This window comes from Histomonas meleagridis (assembly GCF_020186115.1).
Source record: "Histomonas meleagridis strain 2922-C6/04-10x chromosome Unknown contig_24, whole genome shotgun sequence".
In the NCBI taxonomy this organism is placed as follows: Eukaryota; Parabasalia; order Tritrichomonadida; family Dientamoebidae; genus Histomonas; species Histomonas meleagridis.
In genome coordinates, this window is record NW_027150826.1 from 90,579 (window position 1) to 117,831 (window position 27,253).

At 26.7% G+C, this 27,253-nt stretch overlaps 7 protein-coding genes across 7 annotated transcripts; 5 read left to right on the forward strand and 2 right to left on the reverse strand.

The window, feature by feature from the left end:
• Window positions 1–3,320: 3,320 nt before the first annotated feature.
• GO595_003927 (uncharacterized protein) lies at window positions 3,321–3,974 on the forward strand (the record flags this gene model as incomplete). Its single annotated transcript, XM_067917002.1, has 1 exon — window positions 3,321–3,974. One exon carries the CDS (start codon window positions 3,321–3,323, stop codon window positions 3,972–3,974), a length of 654 nt encoding a protein of 217 aa, XP_067775822.1.
• Window positions 3,975–4,628: 654 nt separating this feature from the next.
• GO595_003928 (uncharacterized protein) lies at window positions 4,629–5,228 on the forward strand (the record flags this gene model as incomplete). The annotated part of the gene is made up of 1 exon (XM_067917003.1): window positions 4,629–5,228. The coding sequence occupies one exon, from the start codon at window positions 4,629–4,631 to the stop codon at window positions 5,226–5,228; it is 600 nt and encodes a 199-aa protein (XP_067775823.1).
• Window positions 5,229–15,481: 10,253 nt separating this feature from the next.
• GO595_003929 (D-glycerate dehydrogenase) lies at window positions 15,482–16,450 on the forward strand (the record flags this gene model as incomplete). The annotated part of the gene is made up of 1 exon (XM_067917004.1): window positions 15,482–16,450. One exon carries the CDS (start codon window positions 15,482–15,484, stop codon window positions 16,448–16,450), a length of 969 nt encoding a protein of 322 aa, XP_067775824.1.
• A 608-nt stretch (window positions 16,451–17,058) lies between these two features.
• Window positions 17,059–17,400, forward strand: GO595_003930 (uncharacterized protein; the record flags this gene model as incomplete). Its single annotated transcript, XM_067917005.1, has 1 exon — window positions 17,059–17,400. The coding sequence occupies one exon, from the start codon at window positions 17,059–17,061 to the stop codon at window positions 17,398–17,400; it is 342 nt and encodes a 113-aa protein (XP_067775825.1).
• Window positions 17,401–18,857: 1,457 nt separating this feature from the next.
• On the reverse strand, window positions 18,858–21,788 carry GO595_003931 (uncharacterized protein; the record flags this gene model as incomplete). The annotated part of the gene is made up of 1 exon (XM_067917006.1): window positions 18,858–21,788. The coding sequence occupies one exon, from the start codon at window positions 21,786–21,788 to the stop codon at window positions 18,858–18,860; it is 2,931 nt and encodes a 976-aa protein (XP_067775826.1).
• Window positions 21,789–25,182: 3,394 nt separating this feature from the next.
• Window positions 25,183–25,695, reverse strand: GO595_003932 (EF hand family protein; the record flags this gene model as incomplete). The annotated part of the gene is made up of 1 exon (XM_067917007.1): window positions 25,183–25,695. One exon carries the CDS (start codon window positions 25,693–25,695, stop codon window positions 25,183–25,185), a length of 513 nt encoding a protein of 170 aa, XP_067775827.1.
• Window positions 25,696–26,477: 782 nt separating this feature from the next.
• On the forward strand, window positions 26,478–26,918 carry GO595_003933 (uncharacterized protein; the record flags this gene model as incomplete). Its single annotated transcript, XM_067917008.1, has 1 exon — window positions 26,478–26,918. One exon carries the CDS (start codon window positions 26,478–26,480, stop codon window positions 26,916–26,918), a length of 441 nt encoding a protein of 146 aa, XP_067775828.1.
• Between the last annotated feature and the right edge of the window lie 335 nt (window positions 26,919–27,253).

Genomic DNA, 27,253 nt, shown 5'->3' on the forward strand with positions numbered 1-27,253 from the left:
TGAATAAAAGTGTACAAAATGACAGATTCATTCGTATCAAATTTCTTGTTTCAAATGTGAAAAATTTGAACGTAAAATTCTCAACAAAAGATCGTTTAATCAATCTTATTGATGTTGCTTTGATCGGACGATTTGTTAACTTTTTGGCTTTTTTTTTAATCTGCTTCTCGGTTAATCAAAAAGTTATCGTTTTTCACTGGAATAACAGTGTGTTTTCGGACTTTTTATATGCGTTTTAATCGTCAAGTCTTCATTCAAATGTTAAAATGAGAAACAGTCCCAGTAAAAAGATTGACACTATAAAAGATAAAAATAATGAATGGGAAATAATAAATTGATTCAAAAAATCATTATTAATCTAAGTGATAAAGATATTAAACAATCAGCACAATCAATCATGGAAATATTTGATGAGAAATATAGGTATTCCTTTAACTTAATTCTCAGTCAAATTATATATGAATTCATTGATATACGATTTTGTAAATTATATTTTTCTTTCATGAAGGAAATTGAAACATTTGAAGAGAAGAATTATCATGAATTCAATATATTTCATGTATTTCTCGATGTGCTTCAAAGTAATTCTCAACGTAAATCATGTTATCTCATTGATTATATGATTAAAGAGAAATATGCTGATTCAACAATTATTAAATTCAAAGGAGATCCATATTTTGTTCATTATTTAAATCAAAAAGAAATTGATAATATGTTTATCTCACAAAATTTATATGTAAAACAATTAAAAGAAAATTATGAAGAACTATCAAAGAATGATTGGGAGCTATATAAAAAATTAATTGAAGAAGGACATAATCCAAGTAAACTCGCGAAAATGATTCGAGATGATGAAATAGATAAACTTCAAGAAATATCATCTCAAAATGATTTTGATTTTAATAAAAATATTGAACCATCAATTTATGAACGATGTTCATTTATTGATCATTGGGTTAGCTTAATTGATTATGCAGCCTTTTTTTCTTCAGTAAAATGTTTTAAATATTTACTTATGAATGGTGCAAATGTAAAATATACAGGTAAATATGCAGTTGCGGGTGGGAATGAAGAAATCATTCATTTATGTGAACAAAATCATTCATCATTTGAAGGTGCATGTGAAACTGCAATTGAATTTCATCGAAATGATATCTTTAAATATTTTTATGATAATAAATTAAAAGAAATTAATAATTTAGAAGAATTAGGAAAGTTTTGTATTTTTTATCAAAATTATGAAATATTTTCATTTTTACTTAAAGAAGGAATGAATATCAATGATGATATTATTAATGAAGCAGCAACGATTGGAAATATGTTTTTAACAAGATATTTTCTTAGAAAATATCAACAACCAAAATATATTTTAATGTCTGCGTCAAAATCAGTAAATTTCGAACTTGTTCAATTCATACTACAACTAAAAGGAATTGATATTAATGCTAAAGATATTTATTTGTTTTATTTAGAATTTATTTTATTAATTTGATATTCCAAAATAATATTTGGAAATTATTTAAATTATTTAAAACAGCACTTATTTATGCATCTAGAAATGGTCATACAGAAATCGTTAAATTACTTCTTGAACAAGAAGGAATTGATATTAATGTTAAAGATATTTATCTGTTTTGTTTATTATTTATTTTAATGATTTGATATTTCAAAATAATAATTGGAAATTATATAAATTATTTAAAACAGCACTTATGTTAGCATCTAAACTAGGTCATATAGAAATAGTTAAGTTACTTCTTGAGCAAGAAGGAATTGATATTAATGCTAAAAATATTTATTTATTTTATTTAAAATTTATTTTAATGATTTGATATTTCAAAATAATAATTGGAAATTATATAAAATATTTAATACAGCACTTATTTATGCATCTTTAAATGGTCATTTGGAAACAGTTAAAATACTTCTTGAACAAAAAGGAATTGATATTAATGCTAAAGATATTCATTTATTTTATTTAATATTTATTTTGATTATTTGGGATTTCTAAACCAAATTTGATGTTTCATAATAATATTTGGAAATTATTTAAATTATTTTATACAGCACTTATGTGGGCATCTAAATATGGTCCTACAGAAATCGTTAAATTACTTCTTGAACAAGAAGGAATCGATATTAATGCTAAAGATATTTATTTGTTTTATTTAAAATTTATTTTAGTAATTTTATATTTCAAAATAATATTTGGAAATTATCTAAATTATTTAAAACAGCACTTATTTATGCATCTAGAAATGGTCATACAGAAATCGTTCAATTACTTCTTGAACAAGAAGGAATTGATATTAATGCTAAAGATATTTATTTGTTTTATTTAGAATTTATTTTAGTAATTTTATATTTCAAAATAATAATATTTGGAAATTATCTAAATTATTTAAAACAGCACTTATTTATGCATCTAGAAATGGTCATACAGAAATCGTTAAATTACTTCTTGAACAAGAAGGAATTGATATTAATGCTAAAGATATTTATTTGTTTTATTTAGAATTTATTTTAGTAATTTTATATTTCAAAATAATATTTGGAAATTATCTAAATTATTTAAAACAGCACTTATTTATGCATCTAGAAATGGTCATACAGAAATCGTTAAATTACTTCTTGAACAAGAAGGAATCGATATCAAAATACCTTAATCATTTTTTATTTCAAAAATAACTTATGGAACCAAAATTCAGTATCTCTCTTTTTATCTTTGAATTTAAATTCTATTGCAAAATCATTAAATAAAAAATTATTACCCCCCCCCTTTTAAGTTTTGCCAAATGCATTTATTTTATATTTCCATCAAAGTGGTACATCACTTTTATTCTCGAAAAACTGAACCTTAGAAATAAGTTATTTATAGGTTTTTTCCAATATATTATGTTTTTTAATCAAGTTTATCAAGTATTAAAGAATATTTATTGAGATTTAGGCAAAATTATACTTCTTCTCAATTTTTCTTTTTTGTCAAAAAAGATCAAGACAAAAATTGTGTACACAATATCCTATATTGAATAGGCTCATAATTTTGTGTGCTCTAAAATTTTCACCAAAAGGCTTTTATAACAATTTAACCACGTTGTACGATTAAATCAGAGTCAAAAAGTATTAACCCGCTGGTTGTCAGTTCACAAAAACCAGAAGGACAGATTTCCACCATGTAAACTATATAATATTTGGCTTGACATAACCGTCTGAAAGCCTTTCCGCGTTAACGGCTTGGCCTACGGGCGTTCTTCTGGCATTTGACAGTGCCACTTCAAAATTGTGAGGGGTGTGTCATTTGACTCTTAAATCAAAAAAATATGTTTCTTCTCTTTGTCGCATTCCGCTGCATAATCAGAAGACCACCATCATTCGATGTTGAACCAAGATTCCGTATCAAGCAAAAGGACCAAAAACCACAAGAAAACAAAATCAACTGGGGTAAGATCTGGAAAGGTATCAAAACTGCTTTCAAAGTTGTCACAACAGTCATTAAAATTGTCTCAATCTTCTTAGATGAAGAAGAAAACGTATTATACATCAACGGTTACAAGGTTACAGATGTTGTTGCTGGTGAAGATGGAAGACCAAAGCAAGTCACACTTGAAAACGGTGTTAACAAGATTGTCATCGGTGCTGATATCAAGGAATTAGCCATCGGCCAATTCTCATGGGCTAAATTCTGGGAAGGAATCCAAAAGCTTCTCGAATACATTTCCAAATTATTCCAATCGGAAGATCTTGTTCTTGAAGATGATGCTGTTACATTAGGTGACTACGAAATCACTGATGTTACATTAAACGAAAACGACGTTGCTGAAGATATCACACTTGAGAACCCATCTGGCAACAAGATCTCCTTCCACATTGAAATTGGCGCAACAAACGAAGAAGAAAAGACAATCAAAAGACCACGCCCACACCATATCACATGGAGAAAGATTGCTCACAAACTTTTCCACAAGAGGAAGTAAATGGGTTTAGTAAAGTTTAGCCCGATTTAGTTTTTTTTTGTCAATTTTTTCCATTCAAAAAATATTTTCATAATGAAAATCTTATTTCGCTTCAATTCATTTATTTTAGCTTGTTTGAAACAAATACTTAAAAATCGTTTCAAAATCGTTATGGCTCTAACTGTTTTATATATTAATGGATTTGAAACAAATAATTTCATTAATTATATCTGTATAACTTAACTTAAGTTTAGTATGTAATTAATTAATAGGTGTTATTCTTTAGATAGAGATTGCATGTTATAAGAGAATTCTCATGAATTCATGTGCGTTTTTTGGTGTTGCTGCATGCACCAATTTTACTAAACGGTTTCAATATTGATCGCGTACGATCTTATTCAAATCCAAATAAGTCACACTGATTTTAAAAGAAAATAAAAATGGCAGCGACAAACAAAGATTCCATTCTAAATTTATATAATTTTTATATGATATTTATTATATTTAAATATTTTGTTCATTGACTCACAACCTCGAAGTCATAAAAAGATTGCATAATGAGAAATCTGTTTCATTGAAGATCTTTCGAGGACAATTTCTAATGGCAAGAACAGTAACATTCAAAAATTCAATTGTATTTACAGTTATACTGGCGAAAAGTGTCAATTCTGCAGGATGGCATACCAACTTACAGCAGAAGAGAAATCACAAATCGAAAGTGAATTCGAAAGCGAGTTTCAGAAGTACATCCAAAGTAGAGATTTTCAAAATGATGTTGATGAATACAGAAATGAAAATTTAACACAAGACAAAATTGCACAGAATGCCGATTTGCAAAAGAAAATTGCCGAATTTAACGCAATGAAAAAATTAATAGATACAGCCAACGAAAAAATTAATAAAGCAAAAGCAACAATGGAAAATCTTAAAGCAGAAAAACAAATTCCGGATTATGTTTCAGCCGAAGCTCTTTATCTAAGTAGCGTTTCCGAAAAAATGCAAAGCGACAAAGGAATTGTTGAAAATAATGTAAACGGAAGGTATCAACTTATGGATGAAAAGTTCAGAGCCGTTGGGAATGACTTTTATCAAATATACCAGCAATTGATAACCATTTCTAGCTATCTTAATGTATTTAATGAAATGTTTGGAATTGAAACTCGATATGATTTAGAGAATAGTTACGGTCAGGATGACATTCTTCAAGGTGAAGTAATTATTAGCGTACTTAATCAAATGGAAGAAAATTATTCTCAAATTTTATCTGCACTATAAAATACAAGGGAAATAAACATGATTTTTCGCATCCTTTTTTGTATTTTCTCTAAACAAATCTTAAAATATCTCAAGTAATACTTGATATGAAATTTCCATTTGAAAATCAAATTACATTTTTGTACATAAAGCGAATATTTTATACAAAAACAAATGGCTTATATACACAAAACATTATTCTTACATTAATATTTATATAAACATTTATATATATCTATAAGTTTTCTGAATCTACGATAGGCGTTTTTCAGCCCAAAACGATATTTTCCCATTGAATTTCCTATCGTTCAAAACCAAGGAATTGCTTCTTTTGGTTTATTGTTGACTGATTTTGCATTATTAATCAAATTTTCTAATTTATCAAACCACTCTTCTGAACATTCTGCTATTATAGGCGGCGATATTTCCAACAATTTCTTTTCTACAATATTTCTGTTATTAATTATTTCGCTTAATATCATTTTAAATTCGTATACATTTCCCCAAAAAAGTGTTTCGATTGCAGCACGAAATGCGCTCAAGTGATGTTTCATTGCATCAGCGCACGCAGCAATTGATAAAATGATTTCTCCGTCGATAGTATTTCCAAACAAATTTATTATATTCGGAGAAATCCTAAAACTTGAACTAATGTTCGTATTAGTTAAGTTAAAGTCTTCAATCATTATTGGAACAGAAGCGTTTTCCAAACTAAATTGATAATTCATTAAGTTTTGGTAAGAGAAATTAAACAAATGTCGAACAAGAAATGAAGAAGCTGAAGATTTTAATAAGTTATTACGAACATTTATGTATTTTTCTTTAGAAAACTTTGATGAAACATATTTGTTCAATATGAATGTATCAATTTCATTGATTTTATTTGCGTAATTTAAGTCGCTGATCCATTTTCCCGATTTGGTTCCAATCGATTTAAAGAAAAGATCATCCAAACTTATGGTATCATAAGGTAACTCATATATTACATACGAATTACCAATCAATGTGATAAAAGAAGAATCAAATCGAATGGATCTAATTCTTGACGAATATGAATAATTAATTATTTGTTGGAAAATGTACATAATTTTGGTAAACAAAGAGAACTTGATTTGCTTTTGCTTATTTGGTAGCTTATGTATTAATAAACTTCGTTTTTCGCCATCAATAATACAACTAATAATATATTGTGAATTATTAATCTTACGAATATTTGGAATAATTGTTTGAATCTTTTTCGCTGGTTTATTAATGACAAACGTTGGTAAATCAATTGATAATTTTGCATTGATTTCATCAATCTTTGCATAAAACTCTTGCTTCAAAAACGCGTATGAATATTCATTAGCATCAAGTGAATCAATATATGATTCTATAAAATCGTTATTAATAATAAATAACTCGTTTACAGGTTTTAATTTTTGAAGAGTTTCTATTGAAATTTTTGACAAAATTTCAGTTAATTCGTTCGGTTGTCGATCATTTCTGATTGAAATCAAATCGGTTGGCAAGTTTGAGTAATCGCAATTTTTAATAAAACGAATCAACGCTTCAATTGACTGCTTTTCATTAAATTGATCCAAATTAATACTCGCGGTCAAGAAATCAAAGAATTCATTTAAGTTCTTAACTTTTATATATTGTTGATTATTCAAAAAATTCACATCAGGAAACAAGAAAAAGTTCATTATGTTTTTTGGAATCAATTTTTTCTTCATTGTACTATGCAAATCGATAATTTTCTCAGTCCAAAACTTAAATATTTCGATGTTTTTATCATTTTTAGCTAAGTCAGATATAATATTATCGAAGTTATTATAATTAATGAAAGATATTTGTAATAATAATAAAATTCTAGAAACACATTCATATTTAATAAAATTTGGGAATTCGTCAACTAAATTAAATGTTTTCATATAAGTTTGAATGGAATTAGTTAAAAATATTTTATCATTTTCTTTACAATATAATTCAAAACTAAAAACAGACCATTTATGAAGTGTATAAGGTTGAATAGTTTTAATATTTGTTAAAATGTTTTTCGACAAATTTTCGATTTCATTATTAGTTATATACATAAAATCATTCGAATTAATACCTGAAACTGTTTGAAACAATGAATGAAGATCAAATGGTATTAATGTCATTGGCTCAGAATTAACATTATTTAAAACTTTAGGAAATGGACGAATAAGTTTTTCCATTTTAAATTTCTTGTCGATTTTATATTTAACTTGTTCATAAATTGGATTCAAAAGAAATGTTTGATAAAAAAGTTCTGTTTCTGATGGAATTGTTTGATTATTAATATAATGGTGAAGATAATTATCAAAAAATTTATAAGTTGCAATTATATTTTTATGATATGTTGATAATTGTAAATATTTATTTAAGTAATTTTTATAATTATCACTCGAGTTATTATATTTTAATTTGATTTGTGGATTTATTTGGCGATTTGTAATTTTGCGCATGTAATTAAATAATGAATATGTATCTTCATCTAAAGATAATGAAGAAAATATATTTTCTTTATCTTTAAATGTTAAATTATTAGTAATAGAATTTATTTGTTGGACAAAATCATTATTAATTTCTGTTAAATTCGAAAATATTTTTTTCGATTGTTTATAATTACTTAAGAAATATTGCGCAGAAGCAATTTTTTCCATTTTATTTTTATCATTATATATTATACCAAATATATAATCATTCGAATTATGCGGCAATAAAAAATTTTCATCAATTATACTTATATCTACAAAATCAAAATTAAAAATTTTATTTGTTATATTAAAAATTAATGGGCTTAATTTCTGATTATAATTAATGAATCTTATTATAGTCTTTATTAAACATTGATGATATTTAGGGATATTTAATGTAGTGTTTAATATTTTCATTAATTTTTTCATACATTTTTCATCATTTAAATTAGATAAAGCAATTTCAAATATTTTCTCATTAAATTTATTAATAAAATTGGAAAATTTCACAAATATTTCACAAGGAAAATTAAACCCAATTATTAATAATGATAACAAAGTTATATATTTATCTTGCCAACATATTATAGGTAAAGAATTATATAAATTTAAAAATCGATCTATTTCATTATCACCAATTAAATTTAATATGTTACAAAATATTTCGAATTTTTTATTCCCTTCTGAATAATACATTTGCATGAACAAAATATAAATTATGTATTTTAAACTTGTAGTAAACATATTTAAATAATTTAAAATCGAATCAAAGACTATTGTATCAGTAACGTTATGTAATATATCATCAAAAATATAAAAATTATTAATAATATCAAATTTTAATTGAATATGTACAAAATTTGATCTAAATAATATATTTAAAGTTGAAAAATATATTTCTTTTTTAATTGGTTTTGTAGATATATCATCAAAGATTATTTTCACTGTGTCTGTTTGCATTTCAATAGGAAATTCATCAAAAAAAGAATTTATATATTGAAAAACATTTTTAGCCAAAGCATATAAATGAGAATTAATTAAATTATCAATCACGTTTAATATTTTATTAAGATATTTAAGTTTATCTATGTTTAAATTTGATTTTATTATACAATAAGTAACATTACATATAGAATTAATACTTACTTCATTAAGTAAAAAATCATAAATCGAATCAATACTTTTCTCATATAATATATATATTTCGAAATCATTTACAATTAAGTTAAACAAATTATTAATAAAAATTACTTTTTGCCATTTTGTAGATAATAATTTAAATGAATTTTGAACAATTTTTTGAGTTTTTGGAACAATTAAAAAATTCCCATTAATTTGATTAAATAAACATGAAACAAAAGAAAAATGATCATGTAATTGTGTATATTTATATAAAAATTCAACAGGAATATCATTAATTTCATACTTAATGATTAACTCACAAAAATCGTCAAGGAAATTTATATTCATTTTCTTATTTTGTAATCCAAACTCCAAATAATCGAAACAACATTTTATTAACTTTTTAAGTTCGATAATATTTGGTCGAATAATATTACAAAACTTCACACCTAAACTTAAAAACGAATCTAATTGAGAAATATTCGCTAAGTCGAATGCATGATCATTAATTTTAGTATTAACATAAGAAATTATTACATGTAAAATCGAAAAAGGTAAATAATCATTAATAAAAGGTAATGAATGAAATACATAAATTATTTTTTGTAAATTTGGTATTAATGGATGATCTTGAAATGAGAAAATTTTTGTTATTACAAATAATGTAATTGCTTCTATTAGTTCTTGTGATGGTGGGTTTAATAATTCGTTACCATATTTAAAGATTTTAAATGAATATGATATAAAACATGGATCAAAACATTTACATGAACTTAATAAATATGTAATAACTTGTTGATATAAATCTGGTGGTAATAATTCCATTTCAAGTAATTTTAACATAATTTTATATCCATTTTTATTAACATATAAATCAGAACTTAAAAAAATGTTTGGAATGATATGTAATATTTGTTCGATATGGTTATTAGCATTCGGAAATTTTAATAATTTTGTAATCATTGTTGAACCAATACTAAAAAATTCATTTTGTTTAATATATTCAAATGAATAATTCCATAAATTTTCATTAAATTCTTCAGGTAAAAATGGAATTTTTTTAAGTAATTTACTAATTAATGTTTCATATATTGATATTTTATCAATGTTATCTTTTAATGATATAGAAAATAAAATTGTTTCTAATAATGTTAAATAAAATTCATCTTCACAACAAAATTCATCATCAAATAATAAAGAAATGAATTTCTTTTGTAAATATGAATATTCTAAACAATTTATAGATAATAATGAAATGAATTTATTAATTTGTTTATTAGTTGGATTTGTTTTCAAGATTTTTAAATAACATTTACTAATATCATAAACAATATTAAATATATTTTCATTACTTGTTAATATGTTTTTAAAATAATTCATATTAGTATCAAATAAATATTCAACTTCATTAATAACATTTTGATTCATTGAATATCTTTTATCATTTAATAATTCGTTTAATAATGAATAAATATAAATATTATTTGAACATTCTGCTTTTAATAAATAAAACAAATTCATTATCAAAATATTTGTTTCATCTTTTATTATTAAAATTTTCAAGATTTGTATATAAAAATATTGTTCATTCTTATTTGCTAAGAAATATTTATAAATAATTTCTTTCGGCTCAATTAAAATAAATTTTAATAAATACTTTAAACAACAATCATAACTTATATCATTATTTTGAAATAATGAAATATTTAGATTTATAAATTTCTCAATTGTTAAATTCTCATTATCATTTTCTTTCATTTTATGATATATTATTTTTAAAAATTGATTTGAACTTGTGATTAATTTCATTAACTCTGCAAAGTTTTGAAACCCTTCCATTTTCCTTTGATTAGAAAATTTATCATAACAAACAAATGCTTTTAATATGACATCAGTTGTTCGTGGTGAACAAAACTCATAAAAATATTTTAATACTTCTTTTAAAAACATTATTTTCATATGAAAATTATCTTGAAATAATGATAAAGGTTCTTGAACAATAGTATTTAATCCAATATTATGTATTATTAATTTAAAAGTTGTGAATTTTCGAGTATAAATTTGTTTTAAAAGAGTTTTACCAATTTTTCTTGAGACTTTTATTGGAATCGTAAATGAATAAGTTAAACATAAAAACATTGATTTAACAAATTCATCGAATGAAAAAAAATAATTATAAACTTCGGGTGATATAAGAATCGAATAATATATAATTAAAACACGATTAATTCTTTCTAATCTTTCTTTAAATACTTTAATTTGTTCGAATTGTAACAAATTCATTAATTTAGATGAAAGTGTTGGTGATATAGTTTGATCACCAGTTATTCCACAACCAAATAAGAAAGAAGCTTTAGCAAAGAATATATTTGGTATATCATCAATTTCTAATGTACGAAATGATGAAATATTTAAACGAATATCATATTTAGAAAAGTTTTTAAGAATAATATAAATATAAACAAAAGGAATTAATTGACAATTTTCATATACATAATTTAATAATTTTATTTTAATATCATTTGAACAATTTATTATATATTTCTTAATGACAGAACTATATATAGATAATATAGAAGGCTCAAATGAATATGGTGGATAACTAAATAAAAAATGTTGAAATTGTTCAAATGAAATTGAATTTGGAAAGAAATTTAATATTTGATTTAATGCGATAGAAATTGATAAAGAAGATTCTTTATCAGTAGGAAAATTATAAATAATTTGATTTATTGAAATAGTTATTAAGTTTAATGAAGGTACTTCTTGTTGTAATGATAATAAAAAATCACAAAACATTTCAAGAATAAAAACAGTTTTAGTTGATTGAGTTTTACCTAAAATTGATATAAGTGCCAAAAAATATTTAAAGTACATTTTACTTTTCATTTTTTCAGCATAAAACATATTTAAATTATGTATAAAATTTGTAATTTTCGGTGATAATGAAGAATGTATTGATAAATTAGAACATATATTTAATAATAATCCAAATAATTCAATTGACTCATTAATTAATGAAGATTCTTGGATAATAGTAAAAGACCAATCAATTAATTGGAATAAATTAATTGGTTCGATTGAGTTATCTTGATTTGATATAATTTCTTTTAAAAAATCTAAAATTGATATTTCAAATGGTTTAATTAATAATATATCAATTGAAAAATTTAATTGACTTTTCGAACTTATTAAAAATGAATTTGTTATTGGATGATTAATAAATTTTACAAGATTTGAATCTAATTTATCATTCGAATTATTTAATAATAAATTAAAAAATTCAAATTTCTCATTTGTGAAATTGTCATTCCATTGAATAATATTCTTTAAATCTATAGTTTTCTCAAGTAAATTAAGAACTATATCATAAAATTCTCTTTTATTAGTTTCTAAAACAAGTTTTATTACTTCAGTTGTAGTTAAATCAATTACTTTATTCCCAAATAAAACAATTTTCTCATTTTGATTTGGTTGCAAATCTTTATTTATAATATAATCAAGAAAAAATGATAAAGAATTTTTTTTAGTAGTCGAAGGTAATAAAGAAAAATATTTTAATTGAAATCGTGGCGAAAATTTTTCGCCAGTAACATTAATTTGTTGAATAATTTTTTTAAACCATAAAACTGTTTCATAAGTAATATCATAATGAACAATTCTATTCGACATTAAAGAAACATTTGGAATAATAAAAGACCCATGTAATATTAAAAAGTTATATAAATCTGATTGATAATTTTTATTTAATAATCCAACTCGAAATATTAAGAAAAACCATTGACTAATAAATTTTACATCTTTAATATCAGAAGAAGTAAAACATAATAAATTATGAATTTCTTGTTTTATTAGATAAGACATTAAAATCTCAAAAGAATTTTTATTATGAATAATTTCACCCAAAAAATTTATAACAAAACATTGTGTTAATAAATGTTTTCGTACATATTTAAGTAGAAAGTCCGTTATGATAGAAAACATCATATTAAAACAACTTGAAGGAACTTCATTACACATTTTATTAAATGCGCTAAATAATGTTTTTAATTGTGTTGTACAAAAATGATTTTTAGTTTTATTATTCGAATGAATTAAATAATATAAAATCGTAACTCGATGTGAAAAATATAATAAAAACTTTAACCAATGATAAAATATTTCTTCAAAATAAAATAACAAATTAGAATTAGTTTCATTTTCTTTTTCGAAATTAATAATTCGAAAAATAGATAATGGAATATTCAAGAACAAATTAAGTGAAACTTGCATAAATTGAAGTTTCGTTTCGATAATTTTAAGTTTATTTTCACATATTTTAATTGCTTCATTAATGTTATCAACTTGTTTAGGTGAATATTCAGTATATAAACAATCATCTAAATCAATGATCTCATTACAAAATGATTGTTCCGAAAATTTTATTGATTTTTCACCTTTATTAATATGATATCCTTTTATATTCTTCAGGAAAATTATATTTTTATCTAATATCGATACAATGTTTGTTAAAAAATAATAAAAAAATAATGGATTCTGTTTCTCAATATGACTTTTTAATACTTTAATGAAATCAGCTGAATGATGTACAAATCGTTTATATAACACAACACGTTCCATATGAAATAATGCTGTACATATAAAAAACAAAACATGAATTTGTTCGCTTTGATTAGAAAATAAGGATTCATATAATAATAAACATGAAATCCATTGAAATGATAATGACAAATCAAAGATTTTCAACTTGGTAAATAACTCGAGAACTTTCGTTGGTCTTATTTGTAACATCATTGATTTGTTATTTGCATCTTGTGGATTAAAGCCCGTACGCCAATAAGAAAACAAATTTTGTACTATTAATACAATTGGTTGACTTGATCCGTTGAAAATATAATCAAAAAAATATTGGACCGATTGTGGTAAATTACGATTGTTACGAAGAATTTTGATGATTTCCGCCATAAATAAAATATCGGATTCATAAAAATAATGACCACTCGGTAATTCAGTGATTTTTGTTAAAAATTGTGAAAATAAATTTTCATATTCATTGGGATAATAACGTGAAATAACTTTTGGAAGAAAAATACCAAAAAATGATGGTGGTACATTATATGATATCTCCTTTTGTGTGCTTAAAATAGATTGTGTTATGAATTCAAATGTTTCAATAATTTCTGGTGATTTTTCATAATTTTTTTTGGATAAATCAATAAGAGAACGAGCAAGGAAAAGTGGCCCATAATTGACTTTAAATGTGCCAATTGGAAATGGTTTGCCGGCTATCCAAAAATTTATTAAAAAACTATACAGCAAAAAAATTTGCTTTTCCCAACTACGTTCATCCATTGAACTTGGTTTTTCTGTTAAAGTGAATTTATAAATTTGTATTAATTGATGATAATTATTTTCGATATTATCAGAAATACAAAATTGTTCGATTTTCTGCCGTATCCATTTTATCAAACAATAAAATGAATCTTCATCTTGGATTGGTGGGATATTATTCTTTTCCATTCGGCAGACTATTTCACTTTTTAAGTAGTTTATTAATTCGTGCAAAACCGATTAAAACACGATAGGAATTTTCAAAAGATAATTAAATTGAATTTGATCGTATAAATTATTCCATTTTTGAAACGTTCTCCAAAAGTAAAAAGTGTATAATAGACACTTTTTTGCTTCTTGTGCACAATGAAAAGAAGACATTATCGCCCAAGGGAACTTATTTCTATATTAATTTTCTCATTACTTTGTGTATTACTTTTTATTGTAATTTCATTTCAAGAAGCATTTACTGGCGAACCAAAAGCAAATTCTTTTTCAATTAAAATAATAACATCATCAAACAAAGAACAAACAATTAACATTGATCCATCTAAATCAGGGTTATTATTAAATTTCCACGAATCTTATTCATGTCCCTACTATTCAGATAGAGCAGATTTAATTTGTCCAGAAATCAATAGAGTTGCACAATTTTTGCGGTCCCTTGGATTCAAGATTATTTTTAATACTACTACTGAAGATTCCACAAAAATTCATGGTAATTATCAAATCAAGGAATCTAATTCACTTTATCTTGATGAAACATCTCCTTTATTTGATGGCGACAAATGTCTTTATCAAGATTTTGATGTTAATCCCGCTAAAGTTAATCCCCAAATTCATCATGATATTCTTTATTCCACCAAATCAGATTACTTTATTCATGATACAGTTAATGCTGTAGCACTTGCTAAACAATTGGGACTTAAATATCTTATTGTTTCTGGCATGAAATGTAATTTATGGCTTCCTCCTTTGTTTGATATGCTTGAATCAGAAAAAATTCAACCAATTTACTTATACGATTTGTCTGATGTTGCTTATCATAGAAAAGCGCAAGTTGAAAAACTTGATACACATGTCAAAGCATTAACTCATTTCTGGGAATGGGTTGCAAATAAGTATGGGATGATTGTTAATCATTTCGATATTCTTGATAGACCTCTTCTGAACAACCAGAAGGGAAATGAAATTAAATTCGACGGAAATATAGAGGCATATTTATTCTATGATTATTATAGAAAAGATAAAATTTCTTCATATTTAATGTAAAATATATTTAAATTAGATTTTTTGATAAGGTTTGTTTGCTTTTTTAAAATAATTAAAAACAAAATGAAGGTTTTCATCACAAGTTCAATAAGGGAATGTGGAATCAAAATCCTTAAAGAAAATTTTTCAGATGTGGAAATTTGGGAATCTGATGAAAAATGTCCAAAAGAAATCATTTTAAAAAAAGCTAGTGAATGTGATGCAATTCTTACACAATGTTTTGATCCAATTGACGCTGACGTTTTAAACCATCCAAACCTTAAAATAGTTTCACAAGCAGCAGTTGGCTTGGATAACATTGATCTTGAGTTTGCGACAAATCATAAAATTGTTGTTGCACATACACCAGGTGTTCTTACTGAATCATGTGCAGATTTTGCTTGGTGTTTATTGTTAGCTATTTCACGCCAATTATGTTCATCAGTTGAATATGTTCGAAATGGACAATGGATTGTCAACGAACCACAGCTCTTCAATGGCTTCGATATTTCAGGCAAAACACTTGGAATTATAGGGCCTGGTCGTATTGGTCAATCAATTGCAAATCGAGCAAAGGGCTTTTCAATGCAAATTTTATATCATGGGCCACATCAAAAGCCTGCATTTGATAATACTGGTGCAAAATATTGTTCTGAAATTGACGATTTACTCTCCAAATCTGATTTTGTTGTAATTTCAGCAAGTCTTAACTCAAGTACCAAAGGCCTCATTAACATTGACAAGCTGAAAAAGATGAAACGAACATCAATTTTGGTGAATATTGCACGTGGTCCAATTGTTGTAACTGAAGATCTCTACAAAGCTTTGAATGAAGGTATAATAAGCGGAGCTGCCGTTGATGTTATAGATCCTGAGCCGATTCCAAAAGAACATTCGCTGTTGAAATTAAATAATTTCATTATTTGTCCACATATGGCTGATGCGACAATTGAAACTCGTGATAAAATTTCGGCTATTGCTGCAAAGGCAATTGTTGATGCACTGAATGGGCGGAAAGTCGAATTTTGCGCAAATCCAAATGTTTATGATTAAAATTCATTTAAGTTTCAGTATTAATTCATCACAGCATTCCAATTGCACAATATCGCGTTATAAATATATGGTTGTAACAACAAGTGATGAATAAATTAAGACTGTGTTAAATTTTATTTTACCATTTTAAAAATTTATTATTTTTTCTATATTCCATTACTGATAATAAAATCAATTTTAAAATATCATAATGATAACGCTCTAAATAAAATAGTTAACGTCTTTTGCCAGGATTTGCCAGCCTTATCTAAATAAATGCTTTTAACATTACTTTTCTCATTCATAATTTCAGAAGAAGAAGGTGAAGGAGTTTATTCATCACGTGAGTACATTTTTTACCACTTGCTAAAACAGAATTTATCACAGGTAAGTCATTATTACCAGATTATCCGAACAACCGAATACCTATTCAACGATTTTTCCGAGTATTAAGTTCATTTTTAGTTCACAATGAAGAAGGATATGGATTACAAGAAGTTTTTGGTCATGTTACAAGTTTAAGTGATTCTAATGATTTTATATGGAATTTCACATCATATGGACTTGGAGGACGTCTATCTAATGAAGATCAAACGACATTTTTACATTTATGTGAACTTGATCAAGAGATGGAGTCTGGTAACTTTAATCTTGATATTTATGCTAAAGTTACATCAGAAGACGGAGTTAATTATTCAGTTCTTTTATTTAATGAGACAGCTGAATTTTATGAAGTAGTTAATATCAAAGAGCGCCTTGGTACCGTTTTCCTTTATCTTTTCTTTGTGTTTGTTGTTGGTTATATTCTTTATGTTATCTTCACTAAAGACAAAAGCAAAGTGGCCACGAAACCAATTCGCAAACAAAAGATTGCAGATTACAGCGAGATTCATCGTTCAACATCACCAGGACGTAACTCATCACCAGCACGAAAAGCATCGCCAGTGCGCAAAGCATCACCATCAAAGTAAACTAAACACAACAGAAATAATTTTAAATTTTATATTATTTTTTACTCAGTTTTTTTATTTGTTTTCTTACTGTACATAAATATATGAACACTTTGATGTTTTCCAATTTTACTTAAATAATTTATTTTCATCTTTCAAACAAGAATATTATTCATTTTTGTCCAATTATAATAACATAACGATACATTCTCGAATTGAATAATATTTGAACTTTATCAATAAACAAACATCATTGTGTTAATTAAACTTTTTAACTGATTAAAAATCAAAATTATGAATAAATATATTTTATATACACAATTTATTCTCCAATAAAGTCATTATAGAACAAGGATTTTGTTTTTGAGTAAAAAGATTTATTTTCATCATCGAATTCAATCTTTTTCAAGAACATTGATAAAGAATGGTTGCTCTTACACGATAACCAGTTGTCATTACATCAGGTTTAATAAGGACCAAAACATACAATTGTAATACAAGGATAATATCCAATGGAACTATTTGAAAATGGTTTTCATTTAACAGCGGAAGATTTAACATTTCAAATCGGTGATAAATTTGTTGCAAATCCGAAAATTATCCAATTTAAATATATGAATTTTACAAATATTACATTTGTTAGTAATAATAATTCTATTGTTATTAAACAACTTATTACTGATTTTGAATGCTAATGATATAACAATGAATGATTCACCAATACCAATTCCAACAATTAAAATATATAATAATTATATACAATTTATTAATGCGAATAATGAAGCTAAAATTGTTAAATTATATGAAAATATGAAAGTCACATTCATGACTGATAGAAACAAAGATGGATTGTTAACAATCAATAAAGGCAAAAGTGGTGACGTGCGTTTGCCAAATGGCGTATCAATAACTGTGTTATATACAAACGCTGATGGAATTAATTATCAAATCGATGAAAGTATGAAAGATGCAAATGCGAAATGACTCAGTGTCGGTGCAATCGCTGGAATTGTAATTGCATGTGTGGCACAATAGTTGCAATTGCTGTTGTCGTTACAATTATTGTGCTGAAGAAAAAGAATAATGGAAAGCCATCATCATCTTCAAAAGCATAAGAACAGAAATTTTATAAGTAAACATTTATGTTATATATAATTTTTTATATTTTGAACAAAAAATGAATCTCTAGCATTTACTTATGCAGTAATTTCTCATGTTACATCTAAAGTAAAATTAACTTACGTTGCATTGGTAAAATAAACGCACTTCCTGTAGACTAACTTTTAACTTAGGATAACGTTAACATGACATACTCAATTTCTGTCTATTATCATACACAGAGTTTATGACTTATTTCATCTTTAGCTGTACAGTGCAATGAAACCTAAAACTTCGACATAATTGTGAAACTTTTCTCAGCAAACGGCAAATTGTTCAATGTTTGTTTGGTTTATTTAACCATTTAAATGATATAATATTTATATTTGTGAGTAATCGACGTTGATTGATCTCCTCTTACCACAAGTAGCCAAGAAGATTGCACCAGTTGCAATGCAGCATCCGACCTCCTTCCAGAATGTGTAATGAGGGAACTCGACCTTATTTTCCCTTACGACACCCAATATCACGAAGACAGAGAAGTACAACACGACACCGATGAATATTATTATCAAGAACACAGCGCCTCCGGAAACTCTGGCGGACTTTTGATCTGGTCCAACCCATTGGCCTTCTTTCGGACAAACCATTGACGTGTGGGCGAATATCACAACGACTTTCTGTGGCGTCAGACGTGCAGCTTGGTCGAAGTTAACTTGATCAGAAGGTATACTTAAGTTGCATTGGAATATGAAATGTGTTTCATATCCACCATATCCACCTTCATAATTAACAGCTATTCCAGAGTCGAAGTTCGATTCTTCTGCTAATTCATGATATATACCATAACGAGCGTTACCGATACTGTGGCAATACTTCTTTAAGTCAGAAGCTTGGAAACATCTCCAAACATTAGCAGTAGCTGAGTCACCATCTAATGATATATAACCTGTTGGAGGTGACTTAGGTGTAACTGGGTTAAAGATAATTGTATTCTTTTGATAATTACTTCCATAACCTAAAGCTATTTCTTCTTGATAATCACTAAAGTTATTTAAGTCTAAATATACATATTTGTTATTTGATTCTTCAACATATGAAAAGATTTGTACATATGATGGATCAGGTGTTGGTGTAGGTGTAGTTGGCGCTTGAGGTACTTCGGGTAATATAAACTTACGTGGACATATGGCACCTGAATCTGTATATACATAAAACTCTGGTCCTGCTAATGAATGTGAATATCGTAAACCTGTCGCATGGTCAAATGTAATTTTGTCTGTTTCTTCATTAGGATCACAATCAACACGAATCTCTGATGATAAATCATAAACACCTCCATAATGTAAGTAAACGCCTAAGTCTGGATTATCAAATGGTTGCATATGATTAAAGATTCGTTTGTCGCCTGCATTATGACAATAATTTGTATTATTATCTTCTTCCCAACAAATCCATAAGTTCGATGATGTAGCTCCATTACCACAAACATAACCAATTGGACATGGTATTAAATCCCATGGATGATATTCGACATAAACTGTGCCTTGTAATGTTCCTGAGACTATAGTATGAAAACCTTTATAAATTGGTTGATAATAATCACTTAATTCTGAAATGATATAATGTGTTTCATTGATTATATGTAAATCAACTGGATTAGGTGATGGCTGTGGATAAGGTGTAGGCTTTGATGGCTTAGATGGTATTGGTGGATGCCATTGTTTCTCTGGTTCTGGATGTCCTTGTGCACAAGATTCAGATGAATATACTTCAAATCGTATTGTCTTTGAATCAACAATATCAACTTCTGTTGGTAATGTTATTACTCCTGGATTTAATGTTCGATCACATTTCCAATCGACAAATGCTATACGATCTAAATCACCAAAGTATTCAACACTAAGTCCTTGTTCGATATCAACTAAACTCTTAAACTTAATTGCAATGTCATTATGGAATAATCCATAACCAATACATTCTTGTTTGCCTTGTTGATCTTTGGTACATAAAAAGACTGTTGCATCTTCATCACCATCACAATCAGTATCTTTAGGACAATAAATGTTATTACATGGTTCATACATTAATGTTCCATCAACTACATATGTACCAGTATGATTCTTAATGACAACATTAGTCTTATGACCAACATTATCATTTAAGTTATAATCTGCTAAATCTACATGAATAAATGCATCGCCAACTGTCTCATTAAAATGACATTTGCCTTCATATGGATGTGGATCTGGTAATGGTTGTAAACAAAACATTTTGTTAGATGCACTAAGTTGTAATGTATTACGGCCATCAATGTTTCCATGTGTTTCAAATAAAATATGATCTTCTGGATATGTATTAGAACATTTAAAGGCAACGTTAGTGGAGACTTTTTCTGTTTGATGATATAACTTTAAGTTAATGGTAGTTAACGTCTCGTCAAGTGGTGACATGTACATCTCAGATGTGCCTTCTCCATATGAATGACATATCTTAATGTCGGGATCACAAAGCCAGGCTGATGATAAGTTATCATAACATTTATAACCTATTGGACATTCAATACGTTCACATGGTTGGAAGAAGAGAACTTGATCATGTGTTGTGCCAATTGAGATTGGAACACGGATACCATAAGGACCTCCATTAAGTTCTTTGAGATGGATGTCAACGCCTTGAATTGATTCATTTTGACGATTGGTGTATATACAATGAGGTTCATAAGGTTGAGGAGATGGGGTTGGAACATGATCGGCTTTGGTACCACAACCATTACTATTGGCAATGGACATGATAAGATGTGTTTCCTTTGGATTTGAATTGTCATATGAATACGTGACTGGTGCAGTAGGACCAGCTTTTGAATTACATGTGACTTCAATTTCAATGTCAAAGGTACTGTAATCATTGATTTCTGGATTGAAAAATGGTTCACCTTGTGCAAAATAGATAATGCCTTGAGTACGATCAGAATACTTGAATTTCCAATCAAAAGCATTCATTGTAACCAGGTTTTGACAAGAAGTTCCATCATTATTGCATCTTGCAACCAAAACGTCTCTTGTATCTAATTTTGGATCAAAATTACGAAGTTTGTCAGCTGTTGCATTAATTTCATTACACATTTTGATATAATACTTATATCCTTCAGAGTGTACTTGAAAAGTATCGACACCACGTTTTTCACCCATTGAAACTAAACTATAATCATAGCCATTTAGATTAACAGCACAACGTTTGCGCTCAATAGGGAACAATTGATTTTCAGCTAGCTCCTTACATTGCAGAGTTACAAGCAGTAGACCCAGCATACTTCGATTTGGAAAATTCTATCAAAATTCACTATGTCATCGGTTTTCTATTGTTTGTTTGTCTCAAATGTCATTCAATCGCATTGAAAAATAAAACGACAGTGTCCCTTCATTTCAGACTTAAACGATTCATAAAATCATCTTTACATGACAAGAATTTGATCATATCCTAATATATCTAATACATTATGTTGATATCAATAATTTATGATTTCAAAATTTTAAATTTAATTTTTTTTATTTTGATCAAAATAAATGATTTTTTTTTTAGTTCATAAAAAATCATCATTTTTGGAACTCCCATAAAAGATAATATGATTTAGAACCAAAAACATTTTTAAAAAAATATTGTCGTTTATCTTTATTCGTTTTATGACTTTGAGATGAAATTTTTGCTTTTTGAACGCCTTCGGGGTGCCCTAATTCGAATCATACGTTAATAATTTTGATTTAACGTACATATCAAAGTTATTTTACCTAAAACGACTTGCAAAATGGAAGAAGGATTCGAACAAATGAGAGAACACCTTGTTAGCTATATTGCAAATTTACAGGATTACACCGAAATCAAAACTCTTGGTAAAGGAGCATATGGAAAAGTATATCTTGCAAAATACAAAAAAACAAACAAAGAATATGCAATCAAAGAATTATTGTTTGATCACTTGGAGGGAAGGCAAATGAAAATGTTCTGTAGAGAAGTTCAAATTCTTGCTAAGTGTCATAATCAATTTTTACTACCATTTCATGGATTTACTCTTCATCATCCTTATTCAATAATTACTGAGTATATATCAAATGGTTCATTATATGAAGCTCTCCGCAGTAGAAATAAAAAAGGATTAACACCTACTCAAAAAACAATAATTGCAGCAGGAATTGCTCATGGAATGAAACACCTTCACAAACTTAACATTATACATAGGGATCTTAAGTCTCTTAATATTCTTCTTGATGAAAAGTATTATCCAAAAGTTTGTGATTTTGGAATTTCAAGATTTGAATGTGACAGTACACAACCAATTACTCAACATATTGGAACACCGCATTGGATGGCACCTGAATTATTCCAAAACCCAACATATGATGCAAGAGTTGATGTTTATGCATATGGAATAATTCTTTGGGAAATGTTAACAGAAGAAATTCCATTTAAAGGTTTAACACCAGCTCAAATAATGACTGCTGTATGCCAAACATTCTCTAGACCACCAATCCCCGTAGAAACGCCAAAACCTCTTTCAACATTAATTCAATTATGTTGGGCTCAATCAGCAGATGAAAGACCTTCATTTGAAAACATTTATCAAGCGTTTGTACAAAAAAAGGTTTATTTCGAAGGAACCGATATGAAAAAATTTGATGAATTCCTTGATTATGTTTCAAAACAAGAAAACATTAAAACTCATTCTAATTCATCCGAGATTCCTCAAATCGATCAAAAAATAATAGAACAACAAAATCTTGATTTATCATTTATTCAAAAGGAATATAAATTCTCAATTTTCCCAGTTAAATTAAGGAATGTAATAAAATCATTAAATGAAACAAACTCAATCAAATTATTTAATGAATTGGCTTCTATTGTTCCAATGTTTTCCGATGATCTTATGAATTCATTATTGACAATTATTCATTCATCATTTAAAAAAAATCATAAGCAAATTCGTGCATTTTTAAAATCAAATCTTATTCAAAAAATATCTTTTTCAAATAAAAATATTTTTGAATCTTTATATCAAATCATAATGGATTTAATTGATTTTTGTCCTCAATTAATACCTTTTGAAAAAATAAAAGATATTTTTGGCATATTTAAAGAATATCCAAATGAAATATTCCAATTAATTTTTGATTTATCTGAAAATCCAACAAATGAATTCATAACCTATATTCTTGATAATTTCCAAATATATTATGAATTTGCACCAAAAGAAATAACAACGATTGTCTTTAATATTATTCAATTTGATAATTCATTAATCCAAAAGAACAAATCCAAGTTAAAATCAATAATTGAATTATCTTTCCAATCAAATGATTCAGAAATTCTTCAAATTGGATATAAATTATTAATTGAAGAATTTGATGATACTTTTATTCCTTTAAACATAGTTGAACATCTTAAAGATAAAGATATTGTTGAATATGCTCTGATCATTATTAATCTTTCTAATAATATTCAAGTTACCGAAGAATTGATTTTGAATGTTATTGAACAAATAGAACATAAAAATGCATATTCTTTCCTTATTAAAATAGCAAAAGATTCTAAACACGTGAAATTGTTGTTAAAACTAAGTGATAAATGGATTTTAAACGAAAATATAAGTACTTCACTTAGATTATATTTATTCGGAATTATTTCAAAACATAAAGAAATCGAATTTTCCGAAAATCAAATAACAGACATATGTAATTTGTTTAATAATGTTCTTATGCTAGAAACGCCGCCAATATCACTTATTTCATTAATATGTCATTCTATAAAACTTAATGAAAAATTTATAAAGCAATTCGAAAGCACTGGATTTCTTTCTAACTTCATTAATACTAACTTAAAATTAGATTCTATCAACTCAATTAATGCTGTTTTGTGCTTCATTTGTGATATTTCTGTTGTTACATGTGTGGATTGTTTCACAGATATCATATGTAAGCTACCTTATATTTTCAAAAAGAGTCAGAAATTTGAATATATAATTGCAAAATTTGTTTTCAACATAGTTAATTATCCATCTATGAAGAAAGCTATCAAAGAAAGTGAAATAAGAACTCTTTTGGCAAACTCTAATTCGCCAGAGTTAAAAGAATATCTTCAGATTTTAGAGACTTTTTGATATAAAGTTCGGTGTTTGAATAAATAATTAGATTATAATTTTTTGATTAATAAAAACTATTTTTAAACGAAAATAATGAATGTAATTAATAAAAATTATCTATAATATTTAGAAATTGTTAACATGATATTGTATGAAAGGTACCCAACTTATGAAGGAAATTCAATAAGATAATAGTTATTTTATACAATTATGCAAGAATGATAAGAAGATCCCTCATATAAAAGTACTTGAACATGCTTTTTCATTATCAACAGCAAGCTCCCATAGCTTAGTCGGTTAGAGTATCGTGCTTATGACGCGAAGGTCCTGGGTTCGAATCCCAGTGGGTGCATTTTTTTGTAAGAATATTGCAGCCCCTTTACATTCTTTTTTCACCAATGTGTGAGAAATCAAAATTTTTAAAAATTGGTAACAAGATAAGATAATTAGATAAAGAGAAGTTAATTGTTGTTTCAAAGTGTTCCAATGAATCTTGTTTAGATGATAATTATTTTTAATTATTCACTATTCACACTTTTATACTTCGTATCAAAGCATTAAATTTTGATTTTTTATAAAAGGTTGCAGCAGCCTGATTTGAGCTTTCCATCATATGGATCAGCTTCCTTTGATTTTGGATCTATATCCTTGCCTGTTAACATTTTAACAAGCTGTGGATATGTGATTTTACCTGACTTTTTACCAGTGACTTGTACCATTAAATCTTCGATTTCTTCATCTGTTTTTTCTTGACCTAAGTATCTTGCGATCTTTTTGACTTCTTTAGAATCAAGTGTTCTTGAACGATCTACATCTATTGAACGAAAAGCCATTTTGACAATATATTCTTGATCATTTGTTAACGCAGCTACAACGAAGTCCGTGAACTCATCCTTTGATACAGATTTGGAGTTATCAATATCAATTCCCCTAAAATACATATCAGATGTTTCTTCATCAGTTCTTCCTGCCATAACTTCGCCAACGAGGGTTTTGAATTGTGCTTGATCAAGAGATCCCTTCTTTTTGGTGTCCACTTCGTCGAATTTTTGAAGAAATATGTTGACTTGTTCAGAAGATGCCATTTTAAGTGTGATGTGATAACTAACGAACAAATAACGTATTTCATTGAAATTTGTGTGAAATATCAGAAAAGTTCATATTGTACGTTAATCCGTTTCAAAAAAAATCGTTACAAAGGCAAAACCAATCCACTTCGATTAAACGGTCACCAAATTATTGGTCTTTCCGACTTCTTAGAGTAAATTTACCTTGCTTGTTAATTTATTATTTTTTTGTTGATATGTCGGTTGGTAAATTAATGTGAAAATTTTGCGCAAATCCAAATGTTTATGATTAAAATTCATTAAGTTTCAGTTTATTTCATCACAGCATTCCAATTGCACAATATCGCGTTATAAATATATGGTTGTAACAACAAGTGATGAATAAATTAAGACTGTGTTAAATTTTATTTTACCATTTTAAAAATTTATTATTTTTTCTATATTCCATTACTGATAATAAAATCAATTTTAAAATATCATAATGATAACGCTCTAAATAAAATAGTTAACGTCTTTTGCCAGGATTTGCCAGCCTTATCTAAATAAATGCTTTTAACATTACTTTTCTCATTCATAATTTCAGAAGAAGAAGGTGAAGGAGTTTATTCATCACGTGGTACATTTTTACCACTTGCTAAAACAGAATTTATCACAGGTAAGTCATTATTACCAGATTATCCGAACAACCGAATACCTATTCAACGATTTTTCCGAGTATTAAGTTCATTTTTAGTTCACAATGAAGAAGGATATGGATTACAAGAAGTTTTTGGTCATAGTTACAAGTTTAAGTGATTCTAATGATTTTATATGGAATTTCACATCATATGGACTTGGAGGGACGTCTATCTAATGAAGATCAAACGACATTTTTACATTTATGTGAACTTGATCAAGAGATGGAGTCTGGTAACTTTAATCTTGATATTTATGCTAAAGTTACATCAGAAGACGGAGTTAATTATTCAGTTCTTTTATTTAATGAGACAGCTGAATTTTATGAAGTAGTTAATATCAAAGAGCGCCTTGGTACCGTTTTCCTTTATCTTTTCTTTGTGTTTGTTGTTGGTTATATTCTTTATGTTATCTTCACTAAAGACAAAAGCAAAGTGGCCACGAAACCAATTCGCAAACAAAAGATTGCAGATTACAGCGAGATTCATCGTTCAACATCACCAGGACGTAACTCATCACCAGCACGAAAAGCATCGCCAGTGCGCAAAGCATCACCATCAAAGTAAACTAAACACAACAGAAATAATTTTAAATTTTATATTATTTTTTACTCAGTTTTTTTATTTGTTTTCTTACTGTACATAAATATATGAACACTTTGATGTTTTCCAATTTTACTTAAATAATTTATTTTCATCTTTAAAACAAGAATATTATTGCGACTGGGAAACACTTCTATCATTAAATCAAGCAATTTTTAGTTGAATGAAGAAAATTTCTCTAGATCTTTAGGTTTAATAATCAACAAATAAGATGAAATCAATCCTTTATCTTATGATTTAATCATTATTCAAATGATATGTTATAATTCCTTTGTATTTAAAAATAATAGCGTAGATTT